The sequence below is a fragment of the Palaemon carinicauda genome, chromosome 16 (assembly GCF_036898095.1).
Source record: "Palaemon carinicauda isolate YSFRI2023 chromosome 16, ASM3689809v2, whole genome shotgun sequence".
Lineage (NCBI taxonomy): Eukaryota > Metazoa > Arthropoda > Malacostraca > Decapoda > Palaemonidae > Palaemon > Palaemon carinicauda.
Window position 1 is genome coordinate 63,929,801 of NC_090740.1, and position 23,091 is coordinate 63,952,891.

Genomic DNA, 23,091 nt, shown 5'->3' on the forward strand with positions numbered 1-23,091 from the left:
AAGCTACAACCCTAGTTGGAAAAGCAGGATTCTATAAGCCCAAGGGCTCCAACAGGGAAAAATTAGTCCATCGAGGAAAGGAAACAAGGAAATAAACTACAAGACATGTAATGAACAATTGAAATCAAATATTTTAAGAAAAGTAACATCATTGAATTAGATCTAACATATATAACCTATAAAAATTCAAATAATGAGAGGAAGAGATATAAGATAGAATAGTGTGCATGAGTGCACTCTCAAGCAAAAGAACTCTACCCCCAAGACAGTGGAAGGCCATTGTACATAGGTTATGACACTGCCCAAGATTAGAGAACAAGGTTTGATTTTCGAGTGTCCTAGAAGAGCTACTTACCATATCTAAAAGAGTCTCTTGTACCCTTACCAATAGGAAAGTAGCCACTGAATAACTACAGTGCAGTAGTTAACCCCCTGAGCGAAGAAGAATTGTTTGCTAATCTCAGTGTTGTCAGGTGTATGAGGACAGGAGAATGTGGAAAGAATAGGCCAGGCTATTCGCTGTATGTGTAGATGAAGCCAAAATGAGCTTTAACGAGAGAGAGGGATCTATTGTAGTATTGTCTGGCCAGTCAAAGGACCCAGGGCACGAGCCACCCTTTGAGATACTACCGCGAGAAAGTTATGGGGTCTTATGACTGGCCAAACAGTACTACATTGTGTCCTTTTCTTTGGTTACGGTTCATTTTCCCTTTGCCTACACACTCACAGACACTGAATATTTTGGACTATTCTTTACATATTTTCCTCTGTCCTCATTCACTTGACAACACAGGTTACCAAACAATTTTCTTCACTCAAGGGGTTAACTACCGGAGTGTAGTTGTTTAGTGGCTACTTTCCTCTTGTTAAGGGTAGAAGAGACTCTTTAGTGATGATAAGCAGCTCTTCTAGGAGAAGGACACTCCAAAATCAAACCATTGTTCTATAGTCCTGGGTAGCGCTATAGCCTCTGAACCATGGTCTTCCACTGTCTTGGGTTAGAGTTCTCTCGCCTGAGGGTACATACGGGCATACTATTCTATATGATTTTTCCTCCCCTTGTTTTGATAAAGCTTTTATAGTTCATAAAGGAGATATTTATTTTAATGCTGTTACTCTTCTTAAAATATCTTATTTTTCTTTTTTTCCTTTCCTCACTGGGCTATTTTCCCTATTGGAGCCCCTGGGCTTAGAGCATCCTGTTTTTCCAACTAGTGTTGTAGCTTAGCAGGTAATGATAATAATAATAATAATAATAATAGTAGTAGTAGTAGTAATAAAGATAATAGTAATAGCAGTTTTATTGCAACGGGTGGCTGTGTTATGTCTCAAAACAGAAAGAGGTTACTCCTTATTTGAATTATTGTTCTCGAAGTTTTCATTTGCCTTTTAAAATGTGTGAAATCTCACCAGTTTCAATTTGATTGCCAGTCATGAGCCTGCATTGTAAAATAGACTGGATTATATTGTGGGATGATATGGCTTTTTATCTGCATGATCTGTCTACACGCCTTCAGGCATCAGATTGAAGGATTTGAATTGCACGATATGTTTTTCACTATCTGTGAAGAATTTTTCTTCACTCTTGTTCTTCCTTTTGTATTTTAGTTTCTCTCTCAATACTCTAGTTAGCCATTAAACTTTTGCTCACACTCTTACTTTACGTTTTCTCTTATGAGAACGTCGGGAGAACTATTTTAAATCAACTGAACTCGTGACAAAGCATACGCCATGTTCATGACAACATAGCGTAGAAACGCAAACAAAAGCCGTACTCCGGCGTACGATGGTTTTCCTCAAACTACGTGAGTCGAGATAAATATTACACTGTTTTTTATATGATTTTAATACTACTGACTTGAATGCAGCTATTATCTCTCAGTTGTAATTCAAATCTGTTAATTTTAGGATGTATGCCCATCGCACGAGTCCATTGCTAACTGATTATTTAAGTTATTAATTTTTAGCAAGCCAGAATAGGTAGGATTATTGTATATGTATATTTCCTTAGAGCTGCAAGATTTCTCTAAGTATTTTGTAAAAAATCCTGCCTCCTTCTCACTCCTTACAACAATACATTGCCCTGTCCTAAAGTTCCGATATGACACCTCAAGTACGTTGTTTTGGAAGGTGAAGACATGAGAACCTGCACAACCTAAGGGTCGGCCCATTCACGCATGAGCTATAGTTGTGGCCGGCTGACCAACTTGGTCAGTCAATTAATGCATCTCTGGCTCACCCTCTCCCCACTGGACTCCCTCCAAACAAAGGACCAGGGAATTTTTGTGTCCCGGCAGTGGAGATAGAGAAGCCAAGACTGAGAATTGTTCCAGCGAGGCCCTATCTACCAAGATGTGGAAATTCCAGGGGTGGATCAATCAATGGCAAATTACAAGCAACAAGCTATAATAGCCATTTAAGGACAAGAACTGTCTTTCTGTAAAGAGTGCAGGTAAAACACGTGGCCACCAGTTTTCCCCCATTTTAGGTTAGATGAATTTTTACTTGATTTAGGTTTAGCTGGCTTTTACATATTTCAGGCTGAGTGCGTGGGACTGTGTGTACAGATTTTGCATATAACTTCTGCCTTAGGGACTAGTCCAGTCTCTGGGTCACAGGTCCGCGTGTCCGACCCCATTTCAATCATTAATCATTGCAAGAGACCTCGAGTCATACGTGTTTTCATTGCCTTTTGATTTGCATTTCTTTAATTAAATTTTGTTTGTTTGATTCTTTTTACTTGATGTTAAGATGTCTGTTTCTTTCCATGTAAATTTGTGTAATGAAGCAAGATTAGATTAATTACCCCTTCGTATTGTTACTCCTTCATTTCTTTGATTATGTCTTTTATGAATATATAATCTCGGGACAGTATACCGGATGTATTGGAAGGAGTAAGTCTAAGTAACTTAAGAATAATAGTGTATTAGCGAGTGACTTAGTATTGAATTTTATATGCTTCGAAGGTGAAGATCCATATCTCTAACTTTTACTTTACACTACATCACTGCTCCCATCCATTGCCATTGTCTCAGTAATCACTTATCGTAAGATTCTTGTCCAGCATCTCACTGGGGTCCCTGGAACAAAGCCAAAACAGAGCTTATTATTACATTTTAAGGGAGTCTGGAACTGAAGACAAACACGAAACTTAGAGGACAGGAAATCAACTACTTTATTAGCCGCTAGGTGGCGTACACAAAGTTATCAGTTAAGGTTTCACACATGTATTCTGCAAGGCATCATACAACACCTAAGAGTATAGATGATGTTAGATCTGACAAAGCTAGAGTAGGCCATCAAATTACTTTTATTTCATGTGTGGAGTTTTCAGGCCTCTGGACAGAGTACAATTTCCTTTTTTGTATTTTAAGTGAAGGTAAGTGAACTACTGTATGTCATCAAAGTTATTAACAGGGTGTTTGTGCCTTGAGTGATAGTGCTCCTTTTCCTCCTCTGCCAACCTTTGGTCACTGACATAGGAAAATTTTCCCGGAACAATAAGTTCCCACTCAACAATTAAATAAAAACACATTTCTCCACACTATCTTTATGAAATCATATAGCAGTTTCTTAAATGAACTAAATTAATCTTAATATTGCACAATGACTGTTGTCTCGTTGTTTGCGATTTTATATACATGTATGTATATATATATATATATATATATATATATATATATATATATATATATATATATATATATATATTTATGTGTGTGTATTAAAAATAGCAAAAGACTCTTTGATTTTAGATATTTTGAGAGACAATATACAAGTCTGGAAATGTTCACAAGGAGTCTTTTGTTTAAGAGATACCATTTTCACTATCACTACCATTTGCTATGTTAGACTACAATTTTTGGTTTTAGAGGGCATTTATCTTAGATCTTCGGAGTAGAACCTCAGAATACTTAGATTATATGTCCCCTTTTTATTACCCCAATTAAAATAAAGCTATCTTAAGTCACTTACTTAAGCCATCCTTATAAAAGAGATTTCAAAGAAAATGAATATCTCTATTAACTTGAAGAAAATGAAAAACAGTTGTATCGGTGACTTAAGGATATATATATATATATATATATATATATATATATATATATATATATATATATATATATATATATATATATATATTATATATATCTACATATATATATACATATATATAAATATATATATATATATATGTGTATATATATATATATATATATATATATACACACATATATATACATATATATATGTGGGAAATAATTCCGGGAAAGGCCTCCCCGTTTCTGATTTCCGGACCCGAGGTTTAAGGATAGAGCGCCAACACTCTCACACTTGACAAACTAGAGAACCGCAATGAAGACGGTTTGCTTTCCCTACACACGTTTAAGTCCAAAGATTATTCTATACCGGGACTGTCGGCACCGATATCACCTTGATGTTCAGATGCTACTCCAGGGCGCAGAATAGTAAATCCCAATAATGTGTGGTTGGATTGAATCAGTTACGTTAACGACAGTTTCACAAAGAGTTAGGGGGAGCAGTACTGTAAAAGTCAAAACGTCCTAAGGACCACCGGGAGGTAATACCGTAGAACATTACAATAAAGGATTGACACCGATAGCTTTAGATTAACGTAAATATAAACTTACCCTTAAGTCATATCTCACCTCATGTGATAACTCATTTAGTCATTTCAAACTGTAAAGGTCAAGTTAAAAACAGTTAATAGTTTTAACCTGAAAATGGCGTTTATTTCCATAAAGTACAACAGGAATTTTCACCTAACTGACACAGGGAAAAAACAGCAAAACTACCTAATTGAAATTTGAATAAAGACCGCATGGCATATGAAAAATGAAAAATGCCAAGAAATTGGTCAAATCAAATAAATCGTAAATCAATAATCAAAGGACTAATCAACCAATGAAAGTAAAAATGGTGACTGAAATAATACCAAAAGTTCTACTCACTACTTTGAACACATTCCTCTCGGGCAATAAAATTTCAAACTTGATAGAGGGGAACGGGAACACAACTTATGTTAATGGACACGTCACGAATGATTAAACCAGACAGTTTGAACATGACTTCCTAGCTAAATGTGCACATCGTCAAATAAAGGCAAAAAGAAGGGGGGGGGGGAACAGTTCCTTGGCCAAGGTTGAGCACCGTTAATTAGTACTCACGCTCTTGAGGGTTGATTGTAGACGTAGTGGAGGAATATTGTAAACTGTTAAGAACACGGTGCATCTTCAGTTCTGCACAGACGTGTTTTGTCTTCGTAAGTTTATCTTCTAGATAATGGCACAAAGTAAGGCATACTGTTGGTTAGTAAATGGTTGACCAACAGGTAGTTGAACCGATGCCTATGTTAAAACGACGTCTCAGATAAAGAGGCTATGCCTACGTCCGCCTTCCACGCTTCCTGGTTTTCAAGTGGGCCGCTCGCACGCTTCTACCTCCCGCCGCTGCGCTGGTTCGAGCCGGTCGAGTCTTCTTCTTCAAATTTCCATGAGTACGTGGTTTGCTGAAGTGTGCTTCTTCTTCAAATTTCCATGAGTACGTGGTTTGCTGAAGGGTGCTTCTTCTTCAAATTTCCATGAGTACGTGGTTTGCTGAAGGGTGCTTTTTATAAATACAAGGATCATTCTTGAAACTCCAGGGGAAAGTAATTATAAAGAAATCCTACTGTCTGGTTTATAAAAATTAATATGTATACAAAAAAATTAAGTGGCGTTTAGTGATGTTCAATAACACAGGAAACAATCTTAGCTAAACAGACTCATAAATAGGTACTGAGATGTAAATAGCAATAAGCTAAGATCAATGAGTTACGTAAATTAAAGAGTTACTTAAATACAAACCAATTGTGGTTAAACATACAAAGCTTCAAGAGCATTTGGAACAGAACGCAACCAAGCGCTGTCTTTGAAAATTGTTGACGGTCGGTTGCATCGCCAGAGCAATGTACTGTGGGCTCAGGAAATGAGATAAAATCATCTACAGAGGAATGAGGTGATGAAAGGTAAAGCATTACATGGGAATTATGGACATGTTAGCAGCAATGAATATTTAAGGTTATAATAATGAAGGTTACAAAGGAAACAAAAGAAAAAAAAGAGATGCGTAAAACCCAGAAAATAACAAACAAAAAATAAAAAAATGGAATAACGGGGGTGACTAAAATAAAGCGTGGAAAGAATTTCCACAGGAAGAGACTATAACCTTAAAAGACCAATCTCCTTCGTTTGATGGAGAGACTTTGGTAAAAAAAGAGGGAAAAAACCTAAAAAAAGAAAGTGGAATAGGTTAAAAACTGAAAGTACTTGGGTAGGATACAAAACTGCTGCGTGTCAATATAACTACCTACCAAGAAGAAAAAGGAGTGAATACTATAAGAGAAAGATCCTCGAAGCAGCAACAGACATAAATAAATTATATTGTCTCCTGAATGGTATAATGGGAAATGTAAAAGAAAAGAAGCTACCTGATGGATACAGTGACCAGGAACTAGCAAATAATTTTCTAGTATTTTTTAAAAACAAAATTGAAAACATAACCAGATCATTTGTAAATACTCATCAGATTAATGATACACCAGGCACACAGACAAAATTAAATAAGATTTAACAACATGACACAAGATGACATCACCAGGATTATCAAGAAAGCAAAGGAAACAAAATGCAAGCATTGATGAATGTAAGATTCCTAAATTTAAGAAAATGGCTATAGTCACACCAGTTCTGAAAAATACACTCGACTACCAGGAATTAAGCTTATATAGACCTATTTCAAATCTATCCTTTGCCTCAAAAGTGCTTGAATATGTAATTCTTGAACAACTAGTCAGCCACTTGGAAGTAATAGAAGCTTTGCCTGACAAACAATCTGCTCAGAGAAAACTATACTCTATGGAGACAGCCATCTGCTCTGTTGTAAATGATATGCCAGAACTGATGGATGAAAATAAATGTTGATATCTAATACTTCTCGATCTCAGTGCTGTTTTTTTATACAGTGGCACATGAACAGCTGCTAAATGATCTACGGTCCTTCGACGTTGAAGATCAAGCCTTCGAATACCTAAAAGACTACTTAGTTGGTAGAAATTACTGTGTACAAATTGGAAACTCTTATTCATCATATGAACCCTTAAACAGAGGGGTACCCCAGGGAAATGTACTTGGCTCAATCTTATTCTGCATCTATATTATTGGTCTATCGAAAATGCTACAAAGGCATGGCGTGAAGTTTAAGCTATTTGCAGATGACACACAATTTTACTTCTCCATGAATGATATACATGACACTAATGAAACTCCAAACCAAATCCTTGATAGTGTTAGAGAATGGATGACATTTAAACAACTGAAATTAAATGAGAACAAAACTGAATTCATGGTGGTAGGCAAGAGAAACACCGTGAGAAACTTAGGTGATATTCAAATGAAAATAAATAATGACTCGGTGCCGATATCTAGCAAAGTTCGAGATCTAGGTGTGTTTCTTGACTGTAACCTGTCTCTAAATGCCCAAATAAATAATGTAATAAACACTGCTGGTTATCATCTAAGAAATATTTCGTTTGTAAAAAAGTACCTGGACGAAAATTCTGTAAAGAAAGTTGTGATAAACTGTGTTATTACCAGGATTGACTACTGCAACTCTATCTACTACAATTTACCAAAAGTGCAACTTAAGAAATTACAAAACATAATAAACAGAGGAGCAAGACTGATAAAAGGTGTCTCACCTAGAGAAAGGATCACCCCTATATTAATTGATTTACACTGGCTGCCGATTAAAGCGAGAATTGAATTTAACATAAGTACAGCAAATTGCAAGAATAAACAGTTGTGCCCCAACTGCGCGGAAGAACATAAAGCGGGTCATTGCAATGTTGCTGAAGTTAAATGCATAAATTGTGTGAGAAAGAACTATGATGACACAAAACATAAATCCTACGATAGAGTAAACTGTGAAGTTTATAAACAAGAAATAACAAGAGTCAGAAACAACACTGACCATGGCTTCGATTAAGAAAATATCATGTAATCTAATAAATATACAATCCATTGGCAATAAAACTCATATCATTAAGGAAGTCGTAAGTGATCAAGATGTGGATATTTGCTTATTAACTGAAACTTGGTTGAGTGGTAATGTGAGTGACAGATCGAAAATAAATGAAATGACACCTAAATCTTATAACTTTTATCATGAACCAAGAGAAGACAAAAGAGGTGGTGGCATTGGAATCTTAATTAAGAAATCGTATAAAGTTACAGTAAGAAATCATCTCATAGTTAATTCATTTGAATATATGAATATTAAAATTTTATCTCTAAATGTAAATCTACAAATAGTTATACTCTATAGACCACCGAGCAAAAGCAAAAGAATGTTTCTAGATGAATTTAATAACTTACTAGATACATTGAACGACAATCGAAATATAGTTATATGTGGTGATTTCAACCTACATCTTGATAACAGAGTAGACCCATATGTCAATGAATTTAGAGAATTGATTGACAACCACGACCTTGGAAACATAGTGTCTGAACCAACAGCTCAGTCTAATCATATACTAGATCTAGTTATAGTAAACAAAAACAACAATATCATACTAAATATGGAGATTGAACCTGACTGCTCTATATCCCCAATGCATAAGTTAATGTCTTTTGAAATAGACGTTAGAAAAAATAATGCAATACAGAAGGAAATCACATACAGAATTAAGACTAACTTTGATCCAAAAGAGTTCATTGAACAAAGCCTAGAGGATATAAAAGGGATAACACTCTGTAACTGTGAAGAGAATCCCACCCTCGTAGAGAGACAATCCTGTATAAACTGCATTACTGATAGAAGTAAAACTATACTTGCAACTAATTATAATAATAGGTGCCCGGAAATAACAAAAATAATCACAATTAAAGAAAAATCGAACTGGTTTGATAATGAATTACATGAAGAGAAAAAAAGAAAAAGAAAATGGAGGATAAATGGAAAAGAAATAAAAATAATGAAAACTGGCAACATTACAAAGCAGCTAGAAATCGCTACAATTACCTTATCTTAGTTAAAAAAAGGCCTATAATAAAAAAGTGTGCAATGAAAATGACCCACGGAAAATACATAAGAACCTAAAGAAACTATTAGGTCTAAAGACAGAAATATAGTGTTGCCTGACATATCTAATGATCCTAAATGCCTAGCAAATGATTTTATTGATTATTTTGAAGAAAAAATAAATCAAATCTGCTCCAGTTTTCACAACATCGGCACAACAGAGCAAAGGAATACATCAGCAACAGGTGTAAATAAGCTAAGGGTATTCAAAGAGTTAAGTCAGAGTGATTATATGAGAATAATAAAGAAAGTAAAAAAAACCTACCGCGGAAATTACCCATTTCCAATTAATGATGTAAAAGATGCAGAAAATTTCACCAGACTACAAGAGACCTACAGAAACATGGTAAATATGAGTCTAACACAGGCAGTTTTCCCTGATTGTGTAAAAGTTGCATGTATCAAGCCTGTGTATAAAGGAAAAGGTGATGCAGACAATTTAAGTTCATATAGGCCAATATCAAATCTCATATTTTTCGAAAATTATTGAAACTGCTGTACACGAACAAACCTGGAAACATCTGAAAAAATCTAATGCCATACCTGATGATCAATCTGCATACAGAGAAAATTACTCCACAGAAACAACAGTGTTAGCGATTAAAATGACATAACAGAAATTATAACAAATGGCAAGTGTTGCATTCTTGTGATGCTTGATGTAAGTGCAGCATTTGATACTGTAGAACATACATATCTGATGGAAGACCTTAAAGCTATGGGCATCGTAGAACGAACATATGATTGGTTTGTGAGTTATCTTGAAAACCGCAAAGTTAAAGTAGTAATATCAAATGTTGAATCTGAGACAAGAAAACTAACCAAAGGGGTGCCTCAAGGCAGTGTACTAGGTCCTCTCCTGTTTGAAATTTACACGATTGAACTGGCAAATATACTTGAAACTCACAGAGTTAAGTTTAAAATATACGCTGATGATACACAATTCTATTTCCCAATAGAATCAGTTGATGAAGCTAAAAGAAAGATACATGAAATAATGAATGACATTAAGGCTTGGATGTTAACAAAAAAGCTCAAGCTCAATGAAGATAAAAGTGAATGTATTATTTTTGGAAATGAAAAAGATATAAAAAGAATCGAATGCTTCCAAAGAATTGAAATAGGTCAATCGATCATTGACCTAAAGAAATCTGTCAGAAATCTTGGAGTAATCATGGATGATAGACTGACAATGAACGAACATATAAATAATATGGTAAGAAATTATAACTATCATATTAGAAACATAGCATTTATTAGTAAATACTTAGATGAAAAATCTATGGCCATACTCATTAATCACCACATATTTTCAAGAATTGATTACTGCAACTCACTGTTCTATGGTTTACCAAATTATCAGCTGAAGAAAATTCAGAGAGTACAAAACAGAGCCGCTAGATTAATAAAAGGACTACACAATAGGGAAAGAGTTACCCCTGCACTAATTAAATTACACTGGCTACCGGTAAAAGCGAGAATTGAATACAAGCTACTCTTACTAACATTTAAGATACTGAACCAAAATATCTAAAAGAATGCCTTAATAAACTAGAACCAGAAACAAATGTTAACATAAGACACATGAGTGACAAACATAGGCTATCTGAACCAAGAACAAATAGTAAATTTGGTGAAAGGGCTTTTAGCTACTGTGTGCCTAGACATTATAATAAACTGCCAAATGAAATGAAGGACCTAAAGGGAGCAATTGAATTTAAGAAGAAACTAAAGACATTACTTTTCACAAGATCATATGATTTGGAAGATGCTACAATCAAAGAATTGTATAAGTTATAATGAAAATGTTTCGTTAGATGATTAATATGGACCCGCCCGAGAAGTAGTTCACTCAAGTACAATAACCCACCAAGTTATCAGAACCAGTCTTCCAAAATACTTAAAAGAACTGCTACATATTGCACAGTCAACAAATCGTGTCGACACGAGAATAGTTACAGATGATTTCAAACTGTTGGAACCTAGATTTATGTCTACTTTAGGCTCCAGAGCCTTTAAATATGCGGCCCCGAGACTATATAATAAGCTCCCACGAAACATTCGAATGATTGAAGACATCAAGGCTTTCAATAGGAAACTAAAGACTTTCTTATTTCATGAGTATTTTGACAGTGACGATTTAACAGTAAATGAACAATACACGATATGAAACGTTAAATACTCTGAACGAACATGGTAAATCGACAGTGGAGGTCCTGTAGAGAGAGGGGTTCCCCTGCTGTATGAGGCCATCAAAGTAAAGTAACCAAGTTGTATGCAGGTTTTCCATGTGGTGATGTCTCCATCCCACATACAATAGAATATTATTGCCATTTAATCATCAAATAGCAATAACAATGTTCCTAGTTTTGTTAGAAATGAAATGAAATTTATAAAGAATTAAATGGATTATTTTTCTTGATTATTCAGAAATCTATTCATTTGCTAGAAATAAGTAATACAAAGTTCTGAGTTTTATTCAAATCTCTCTCTCTCTCTCTCTCTCTCTCTCTCTCTCTCTCTCTCTCTCTCTCTCTCTCTCTCTCTCTCTCTATATATATATATATATATATATAAAACTTTGGTCTTTCACACATATAGTGCTAGAATTCTTCGTTCATTTTAACATCCTTATTTACGATTTCTTTAGCTCAGCCTTACATCTAAAAACATTATACTGTAGTTGATTTATTATTTTTCACTTGCTACAAAGTACACAATACAAATGAAGAAGGGCAGAAACGTATTAGTCTTATCATTATCATAATCATTACTAATACCGAGCCTTTGATGGTCCTTTTTCAGTGGCCACGAAATTTCAAGAAGAAGAAGAAGCTCTGCATGGTTTCTTTAATCTTGGCGTGGTTGCCAGAGGTTGCAGTGACTACTCCATTTGTTTTGTTGTTATAGTGAATTGTTAGGGCCAAAGAAAGGTTTTATTCGAAAGAAAATCGCCATCATGAAGACTGCTAAAGGTAGTATTGAAGTGTTCAAAGTTGTTTTTGATTTTTGTATGTATGCAACGCATTATGCATAACATTACAGGTTGTTGGAAGACGCTGAGTGTAACCTTGGTAAAGCGATGGCTCATTTGGGTTTTGCGTTTCTTATTCAGTGTATTTTGATCAATGATAACGTATATTCACTGATTTTTTTTTTTAAATTGACATAGTACCTTACTCCAAAAGGATCCTGAGACCTATCCCTTGCATAACACACCCCCGTTTAGACATAGCCTATACCGTCAACTAAGCTAGAATTACCACAAGCTTATTTCACCTTTTTTTTTTTGTATATCTGCAATTTAAATCTTTCTATAGTCTGTTGAAATAAATGTCTACAGAATGTTACTTTGTTTTGCCAAATACATGAACCAACAGCGTATGGAACCTGGATTTTTTATTTCTGGGTAAAATTATAGATTTGTGTAATAAACGATTTTTAGAAAATAAGACGGTTTTCTAATATAATTTTGTATGTATTGAACGTGAATGATAATGACTCTTGACGGAAATCCATAATTTTTTAGTCATAGTGGATCGACTACTGTAATTGTACGCCAGGTATCGTCATCAATTATGGGTAAAGTTTTACTATAATACAGATTCTCATTTCGAACAGAAAATACGTATTCTTGTAGTAAATGACGTGATTTGACTGAATTTGAGGGGTGAATGTAATATTTTATCGGGATAGGGCGATAACTTTCTTATTACTAGCCCAATCGTTTTTCCTTATGAGGAAGATGTGCTTTACTATGATCCGATATACCATAATGTAAAGTTATTTTATATTTTCTAAGTTCAGCCCAAGAAGGGGGTCCGGGGCCTTGCCCCTGGCTAGGGGTTTTGACCTGGGAACTACTAGGTTCAGTTAAGTTGGGTGTGTGGGGTTTGTATGATAGCGACAGTGGTTGGGGGGTCGCATGGGGGCATTAGGCCCCCCCCCCCGTTAGGTCATTAGGAAGGTAAGGACACGGTTTATAGGTCAGGTTAGGGGGGGAAATTGGGCTAGTAGTTGTCCATTTTTCTCGGCGTGTCCCCATAAACTACAAAGGCTCCGAATTGGACCTTCATTTCAATTGCAAACAAACAGAACAACCAGTTCGACTAACTTTAAGTAGCCGAACTGGTGGTTGTTGTTGCTGTTGAAATGAAGGCGAAAACCAGTTAAATCACGTTACTAACTACAGGAAAATATATTTTTAAACAAAACTTACCCGCTGGTTATATAAGAATGGCTATAGTCCCTTGGACGCTCCGCAGAAAATTTGAAATCTCGTGGCAATCGCAGATATTGCAGGTGTACACTAGCGCCCTGGCGATAGATAGGCCAAACTATTCTAATTACTTCAGAACCTTCGCTGCGCTCTTGCGAGCAAGAAGTGTTGGAATTTACTTGTGATTAACCTGGTTTTAGAAGTATTTTGGTGATGTATAACTAATTTTCGGGTTCTGGCATTCGCTTATTTGTTTATTTGATCAAAGATTAAAGGAAGTTACAGTTCAGTTAACGTTTATACAACCCAGTATTCTTTACAATTGTTGTAGCTCACGATTCTGTGTATCGTTGTTTACTTGGTGGTTTTTGGAATGCTAAAATTGTTGTTATATTAATTGTAGATGTTCCAATGGGTACTGGTGATAATTCACCTTTTATTGGAACCCCTTAATTTAAGGGTTTATTTTAATTTATAGATATTCTTTTCTTATCTATTAAGGTAATATTTTATATTTGATATTTTGTTGCATTTATATGGGATTCAGTGACTTTTGCATTTCCATTCAAACCATTGATAGAATTGTAAGTCTCTCTCTACTGGGTACATTTCGTTTGAGAGAGCGTATACTTTGGTTTTCAATAATTGTGAAAATATCTGTTTACTAAAGAGTAAAATGCAAATTTTTTTGTGCTAAATTAGGCAGTGAATTTTATTCAGTGGAGGGTGCTTCTATTCGGACCTGTCGTTATCCTAGCCTTAGACCTCTGTCAAGCTCCTGGACCCAGGGGAGAAGTTAAGTCGAACGGCGAAAGGAATCGAGAGGGTAGCCGGGCGTTACAGTCTTTTAAGACCCGAACAGAAGTCCTCTTGAGCGTTTTCTGTCGATCCCCAGAACGCTCACCCTCGCTATAGATAAGACGAGCTAATAGTGTTTTCTAACATTAAACGCACGCTTCAGGCGTGAAACTGAAAACAAAATTAGATTCATTCTGCGTGTGTTATGTTTCATGTGTCGTGGACGTAGTGCCGCTGCGTCCACCAGATGGGTGTCGTCTCCCGACAGTGGGAAGCGCTATGGGATCGACGAAGATAATGCTGCATACGTTTCGCCTAAGGTTGATCCTTGATCTTTGCTGTTAGACATAAACAGCAACTATCTTCGTTTATGCAGTCTTATCAGCCTGCTGTTGGCAGTGCGGTTGGGTGTCACGTTTCCGGTTTTGACGCAGTAGCACAGGCTACGTGCCTTTTCCGGTGATGACTCGTTGTCACTCTGGCGGCCTACCAGCCGCAATGTTCAACGGTGGGAGAAGGTGAATGCATCGCTTCAATTACCTGCTCAACGCCAACCGACCGCTTATAGCGCCTAGTATAAGTCTATTCGGGCGCGCCGACGTTCGCCAGGCAGCAGAGCATGCTACCAAGCGACATAATAGACAGCAGAGCCGAGCGAAGCATCTGAGGAACGGTGCGAGCGTTAACTGAGCAGAACATCAACGGAGCGGAGCGTCGGCGTCAGCGTCAGTGTGGACGCTTCAGCGTCTGTGTGGACACTTCAGCGTCAGTGTGGACGCATCAGCGTCAGTGTGGACACTGCGCTACCTATGACAATAGACTTTGATGTCTACATGACCATGACCGTCTAGCGTTGGGACATTGTTGCTCCAGGCGCTATATTAAGAAATAAATCTTAACTAGAAAGATTTTATATTCTCGAACCAAGGCCTGCTGGGCTAATTCTTGGTTGAGAGAACTAGAATTAAAACCTCTAAGCATTGAGGTCTGAATTCAGAATCCTAAGGAGTGGACTCCTAGGAATCAAGACTTCTCTTCCTAGGATAGAGTTTTGTAGGAGGAAGGGAGTAACTTCCAGAAACTCATGAGTTTTTCTGAAGAGTTTCCCTTTTATTTTATACCTGCTGCTCCTCGTTCCAACTTCAGAGTTTTCGCTAGTTGAGTTGATGGTGTTGCTATTTATTTTATTTTTATTACTAGCCAGGTTACAACCCTAGTTGAGAAAGCAAGATGCTTTAACCCAAAGGGCTCCTATAGGGAAAGATGGCTCAGTGAGGAAATAAAAAAATAAATAAATTAACATTAAATCATTCTCAGAAAAGTAACGAACCTTACTGTAGAGGTTGATGCAGTGCCTGCAGCTTCAACAACAGGAAGTGCATCAAGGCCTTTATGAGAATAGAGCGTAAGAGTATATCTCCCACCACGGGCAGATCTTTTATGATTTAATGTATTATGGTTTAAAACGCTCTTGTTCAGTGGCTCGTAAACATAGCACAGTGCACTGGAGGAGGTGTTTGTTCGTTTTCGTCTTACTCCTTACTTCCCAACCCCTGGGAGAAGGAAGGTCGGTAGGCTGAGGTACATCGCGGACCTTGTGCGCTAAACGTATGTTCCACCGAGTGATCCTGACGATGCAGTCCAAGACATTCCCTCTCAGCTTTGGAATGAAGTACTGTACTTCCAGATCCCAGTCCATCCGTCTTCAAGGAAGTACTTAAGATTCAGCCTAGACAACAAGATCTACCAGTTCAAGATGCTGTGTTTCGGTCTCTCCACAGCACCTCAGGTATTTACCAGTGTTCACCCTGATTTCTTCGTGGGCACACAGGATTGGCATCCATCTCCTCCGTTATCTGGACGATTGGCTGATCCTGGTAGACTCGGAGTCAACCCTTCTTCGACACCGGGACAAGCTTCTAGGAATTTACCAAGGTCTAGGGATCATGGTAAATCTCGAGAAGTCTTCTCTGCTTCCAACTCAACGACTGGTATATCTAGGCATGATCTTGGACACCAATCTCCACAAAGCCTTCCCATCAGACGACAGGATAGCAAGGCTGAGGAGGGTCGCAGACCCTTTCCTCAGACAGGAACTCCCAGCCCAATTGTGGTTACGTCTCCTCTGTGACCTTTCTTCCCTGGCCCGTCTAGTTCCAAACGGTCGCCTCAGGATGAGATCCCTGCAATGGCGACTCAAGTCCCGGTGGAATCAAGGACACGATTCCCCGGACGTCTTGGTCCCTATGGGTCCTGCGGAACGGACGGACCTTCAGTGGTGGGTGACAGACGAGAACCTACGAAAGGGAGTGGATCTTCTCGTCCTCCCCCCAGATTTGATGCTGTTTTCGGACGCGTCAAAGAAAGGGTGGGGGGGCCCATGTTCTGAACCACAGGACCTCAGGCCTGTGGTCAGAATCAGAAAAGTGCCTCCACATAAATCTGCTAGAAATGAAAGCCGTATTCCTGGCACTTCAGCAGTTCCAACAGTACCTGGCGGGTCACTCCGTGGTGGTGATGAGTGACAACACCACGGTAGTGGCTTACATCAACAATCAGGGAGGTACCTTTTCAGAGCAGCTATCCCATCTTGCAGTAGAGATACTGAGATGGACCGAAGTCCACTCGATTCCACTACAGTACCAGCTCGCTTCATTCCAGGCAAGAGGAATGTGCTCGCCAACAGTCTGAGCAGGGCATCACAGATAGTGAGTACCGAGTGGTCTTTGGATTGGCTAGTAGCCAACAAAGTCCTGTCTTTGTGGGGTTCCCCGACTGTGGATCTGTTTGCGACAGCCTTGAATTTTATGCTTCCGCTGTACTGCTCCCCGGTCCCGGACCCCAAAGCACTCTGGCAAGATGCCTTCCAATAACGGTGGGACAACATCGACGTGTACGCCTTTCCCCCGTTCTTTCTGATGAGGAGGGTGCTCAACAAGACCAGAATATCGGTCAACCTGTCTATGACCTTAATAGCTCCGCTATGGCATCACGCAGAGTGGTTCCCGGACCTTCTGCAGCTCCTGACGGAACTCCCGAGAGAACTTCCTCCACGACACGAGCTACTCAAACAACCACACGCCAACATCTTTCACAAAGCCGTAGCTTCCCTGCGGCTTCACGCCTGGAGACTATCCAGCACATCCTCACAGAGAGAGGCTTTTCGCAACGAGTTGCGGAAAGGATGTCTGGACACCTGCGAAAGTCATCCGCAGGGGTCTACCAGGCGAAGTGGAGAGTTTTCTGTGGTTGGTGTCGTGGAAGGGGTATCTCTCCACTCGATGCCACTATTCCAGCAATAGCGGAGTTACTCGTGTATTTGCGGGAGGAAATGCGCCTTCCAGTCTCGGCAGTGAAAGGCTATCGCTCAGCCTTAAGTCTTGTCTTCAGGCTCAAAGGAATGGACATTTCTTCTTCGCTGGAACTTTCTCTACTCATATGAAGTTATGAACTTACCTGCCCTCAGTCGGAAGAGAGACCTCCTCCATGGAACGTGGTTCGAGTTCTCAGGTCTCTTAAGAGACCTCCCTTCAAACCATTACGCCAGGCTTCTGATCGCCACCTGACTTGGAAGACGGTGTTCCTACTTACTTTGGCCTCGGCCAAACGAGTTATCGAACTTCATGGTCTCTTGTATGACATAGCCCATTCAAGGGGATGGGGGGAGGTAACGTTCAGAATCGTCCCTGAGTTTGTAGCTAAGACTCAAAATCAAGGAGTACTGGACCCTCTGTTCGACTCTTTCCGGATTTCGAGTCTTCGTTCTGTAACAGATGACCCAGACCATCTCCTACTGTGCGCAGTGAGGAGTCTGAGGCTCTATCTTAAGAGAACAGCTGCAGTTCGTCCGTGGGTGCAGGCATTGTTTGTTAGCACCGGAAGGACGAAGAGGAGGGTCACTAAGAACACTATCTTAGCATGGATTCGTAGGGTTATCCATCATTCCCTGAATCCTGACCCTCCTCTGTCACGTCGCCCCAGAGCACACGATGTCAGGGGCATTGCTACGTCCCTGGCCTTCAAGAGAAACTACTCAGTGACCCAGGTTTTACTAGCAGGGGTTTGGAAGCGTTAGACGACCTTCACAGCGTACTACCTGCAAGACGTGACCGACTGGAGGCTCGATACGTTCTCTATCGGCCCTGTGGTGGCTGCACAACAGCTGGTTTAAACCTCAGGCTCCTCAATGGACAAGTAGCAGATGGTTGAGTGCATTGTTACCCGGTTTTAGTCTGCATGAATGAAAAGGTATGCCTGGCCCTTATTCTTTTCTTCATCCTCCCCTCTCTTGGGGGAAGCAGCATCCTGGGTTCTCTGCACAGCTGACCTCAAACCACTGCAGGTAAACCATGTTTCCTTGTGTTCCTAGTATTAAGATAATACTGTCACGTCCCCATACCCTTACAAGGTGGTATTGGGAACGTCCTATCCTAGAATTCCATCTAAAGGACTTCAGGTCAACTTCCTAGGACGAGTCACCCTTCATTCCTTCACACACAAGCTTACGTAGGCCGCGGTCCTTGCAGAGCAAGGCACTTGCGAGGTGCAGGGACTCCTTATCTTGAGCACTGACTCACTCAGAAGCCAAAGCCAGTACTGGCTGGGACTTACCACCCTACCTAAGGGTTAAGTCACCCATAATAAATAGCGTGGTTTATATTTCGGTTACGGAACAAATGACAAATTCGTATCATCATAGGAGATGTGACGGGCAGGCACCAGGTCACCATCTCCCGAAAACACTCCTGCCCCTTTCTCAGGCCCCTCACTCGCCTGAAAAGACGGCTCAACTCCACTGTCATGAAGCTCAGACTCCTGGGGAAGGGCCGCAGGCCTCTTCCCCGCAACGGACTTACCTCGTCCCCTACTCAGCGTAGGGGGAGGCTGGGAGAGAAGCTCGGGTCGACGAGGCACTCGTCGAAGCAAGGGGGGAAGGACGTTGGTCTTCTTAGGCGACTTCATCGCCGCCTCCTTCTTCTTGGTGCTATACTGCACCCACTGCACCTCGTTCCAAGACTCTCACTCCGGACACGTGTCGGAAGGGGAACACACGCTGCCCCGGCACGATGAACACAAGGAGTGCGGGTCAACTTTGGTTTCGAAAGGAACGCTCCACACGATTTGCCGGCCATAGGCCCAGGACAACGGCGAGGATGCTCCATGATGAAGGAGAAGCACTACGAGACACAAGTGCGCACAGAGAAAGCACAAAGGGACCACGTGGGAAGTGCGTGGGACACAAAGGGTCAGGGACACACAAGTCACACTGGGATAAGGAGAGCGGCGAGATGATATCGCAACGCGACCAGAGAACTTACTGGAGGTCGAGACCTGAGCAAGCATGCTCTCTGACCCGGGGTTAGCCTCAGGGAGTGTATCACTCCGCCTGAGGCTACCCATCATAGAAAATGGGTTTAGGTTAAATATACAAAACTCTGGTCGGATGGGAGGAGATCCCAGATACTCCTAAGAAAGTAGTTCGAGGTAAGTACTGTTAGGAAAAATACAAATTACCTAAAATTTGTGATTTTTCCTAACCATACAAACCTTAGCTATTTAATCAAACTTGCCCGCCAGGCCTTTCCCCCGGGAAGTCCTATCTCTAAGCAAAGTGAGCTAGTCACAGGTGTGTGAGGGGGGGGGGGGTAGCTAGCTACTCCTCCCTACCCCTCGTTAAAATTCTAATGGCTCGTCATTTCAGCTACGCCGAAAGTAATACCCATATTAAATAGCTAAGGTTTGTATAGTTAGGAAAAATACAAATTATCTACGAATTTGTCATATTTGTTGACTTGTAGCTTAAGATCATAGGCATGGTAGTTATTTTAAGCCTACCCTAGAACATAATTTAAAAAAAATTGATTTGCAAACAATTCAAATTAGAAACTGTATCTTGGAACCCATTAAGTTTGTAAGTTTAGTACTTTCTGTATCTCGTCTCATTTTTTACCATTGTAATTTCTCTTCCTAAGTCATCTACAGTAATACATCCACTTTATTTGTAGGAGGTGTAGGAAAAAAGGGAGAAGCTCCTGTCAAGAAAGGTACAGTCAAGAAGAAAGTCACAAAAAAGCCAGTTGGAAACGCCATGACTAAGAAGGCACCTGGCTCTCCTGTTGCCGGTGCTGCTAAGAAGAAGCCCGTTGGAGTCAAGAGGCAAAGTGCCAGAATGAAAAATACTACAAATGCCAACAGTGAGAAAAAGACTGAAACTAGTGATGATGTAGCTATTTGTGAAGCTACCGATGAAGTAATGGTGATTGAATCTACTGGGGATGTAACTGCCGGGAAAAATACCGATGAAGTAGTCGTTTGCGAGACTCCAGATTTGACTACTGTGGAAGCAAAAAATGTATCTGAAAAAACTTTGGTTAAAGAAGGTAAGAGATCTGTGGTTTGTAACAAAATTACTCATACAGTAAGTTATCTTTCGCTATAAGTAGTTTTTCTTTCTAGTGAACAAGAATTAAGAGCCTTTGTTCAAGGAAAGTGTTTCTTTTTTTGGGTACAGATATATCTTTAGCATTGGTCATGAATATTTTGATATTAATTCTGGAAATAGTATTACAGAATTTTCAAGATCAGCTTTCATAAAGTGATTAAAACTCATATAAATAAACCCATAATTTATGAATTTGTTTTTACCTTTCAAAGGGACTATCTCCCTTCCTCTTCAGAAAAAGAGGGAGTGAGTTGGCCCCTTCGAAAGCTAAGAATTCTATTCATTTTGGTAAATTGTGAATTAGTTTATCTATCATATGTACACGGAAAATTGTGTATTTTAGTTACTATATACACTTTATAATCAACTTGTATTTATTTTAGTGGTGCAAACTTTTTATAAAAAGACTTATTATACTTAAATGTACACACATTTTCTTATGCCATGATAGTTTTTGTATTTTTATTTCTGATGAACTCAATAAATGAGTATTACTTGTGCTCATTTGTGTCTGGATATCAATTAGTAAAAGTGTCTCTTACAACTTGGGACTTGATGTTTTCCAGCTGCTCGGGAAACGACTCTCGGGAAAGTGCACACCGATACAGCATCATCAGACCTCAAGGAACCTTCGGATAGCCCGAGCCAAGTAGCCACTTCATCGGGCTCCAAGGGAACGTTGGATGTGCTCAGCAAGATTGAAAATAAGAATAGTTTTGGCAACAAAAAAGAAGAAAAAATATTGCCTGTTACAGGTGAGACCTTGACTTCTCATGTTACTCCAATATATTTTTAAGTCTTAGTCATGTTGTTATTAATGAATCACAAGAAACAGTTATTATTATTATAATTATTCCTAGCTAAGCTTCAACCCTAGTTGGAAAAGCAGGATGCTATAAGCCCAAGGGCTAAAACAGGAAAAAATAGCCCATGGAGGAAAGAAAACAAGGAAATAAATGAAAATAAACTACAAGAGAAGTAACGAACAATTAAGATGAAAGATTTTAAGAACAGCAGGTTTTCTGAGGAGAGTGCATATTTTTTTTTTTTTTATTGAAAACTGTAGAAAGTAACATAAAGTTAAAGTGGTTAAGTCAGGTATTGCATTCTATGTTGATAAAAAAATTGCAGATGTAAAGTTAGAATATTTGTTGCTTTCAACTTGCAAATTAAAAACTATAGATAGATATTATTTGTTTCATAACTGTCAGAAATAATGAGGTTAATTAACCCTTTTACCCCCAAAGGACGTACTGGTACGTTTCACAAAACTCATCCCTTTACCCCCATGGACGTACCGGTACGTCCTTGCAAAAAAATGCTATAAATTTTTTTTTTTTCATATTTTTGATAATTTTTTGAGAAAATTCAGGCATTTTCCAAGAGAATGAGACCAACCCGACCTCTCTATGACAAAAATTAAGGCTGTTAGAGCAATTTAAAGAAAATATACTGCAAAATGTGCTGGGGAAAAAATTACCCCTTGGGGGTTAAGGGTTGGAAATTTCCAAAGAGCCTGGGGGTAAAAGGGTTAATATACATTAAAACGTTAACCACAGCTGTTATGTTCCAAGACCTCCCGCAGAGAATGAACTCTACTGTTATTTGAAATTTCCTTTTATAAAATGCAGTTCCGTACAGTAAACTGTATACCCCTTAAAGTGTGAAAACTATATACTTTGTATATATCATCGTATATTACAGTATTACAGTGTGACTTCAGTCAATTCAAGTTACAAAACCATCTTGTGTATAAGTTACTTTTTGCAACTACAGGTATCTTATCAAATATTGAGTTTGTGAAGATAATGTTATTTCAAACATTGTTTCACTTTATACTTAGAAATTGCAAATAAACGAAATAACAAAGCTGATTCTAAATCTTGATCGTTCTTATACGAATACAAACCTTCATTGTTTACTAAGAGTATGCTCTCCCAGCACTAGATGGGCACTCAGTAGAGCGCAAACCTCAGCCGTGGCAGCTTATTTCTCGACCTTTTGCTTGACCTTGACCTATGATCTTAACATGTATTAATTGGCGTGGATTTTTATACACTCTAGTATGAACCAAGTTTTGAAGTCTATGATAACGATGTTCAAACTTATGGCTGATTACGTGAATTGGGCATTTTGCTTGACCTTTGACCTTGACCTTCCAAAATTTAACCATTTCCAGCTTTTAACATAACCGTTAATCCCTGCAAGTTTCATTACTCTACGATTAAATTGTGGCTCGGAAGCTGTTCACAAACAAATGAATGAACGGGGAGTAAAGCCGGCCACACACACAGAGGACTGACCATACGTTTTGTCCTTATGGACGAGAGCGGTGCTCCTGTCCTGCGAGGAATTCCCACTCGCGCTAAGGACTAGCCTGCTTAGTTCAAGAGGATTGGGCACCCAGGATAGGCCCACATGGTTACGGTTTTGGTACTTGTTAACTAAATTTGGTACGTTACCAGGTATCAAGTACAATTGGTAGCCGACA

At 39.0% G+C, this 23,091-nt stretch overlaps 1 protein-coding gene across 7 annotated transcripts in view; it reads left to right on the forward strand.

Moving 5' to 3' along the window:
- Positions 1-11,966: 11,966 nt before the first annotated feature.
- LOC137655750 (microtubule-associated protein futsch-like) overlaps positions 11,967-23,091 on the forward strand; it is a 268,584-nt gene continuing 257,459 nt past the window's right edge. For all 7 annotated transcript variants that reach the window (XM_068389814.1, XM_068389819.1, XM_068389818.1 and 4 more), the window contains exons 1-3: positions 11,967-12,116; positions 20,164-20,538; positions 21,167-21,355. In XM_068389814.1, coding sequence (XP_068245915.1) covers positions 12,101-12,116; positions 20,164-20,538; positions 21,167-21,355 — 580 coding nt within the window. In that variant the 5' untranslated portion in view covers positions 11,967-12,100. The remainder of the gene's footprint in view (positions 12,117-20,163; positions 20,539-21,166; positions 21,356-23,091) is intronic.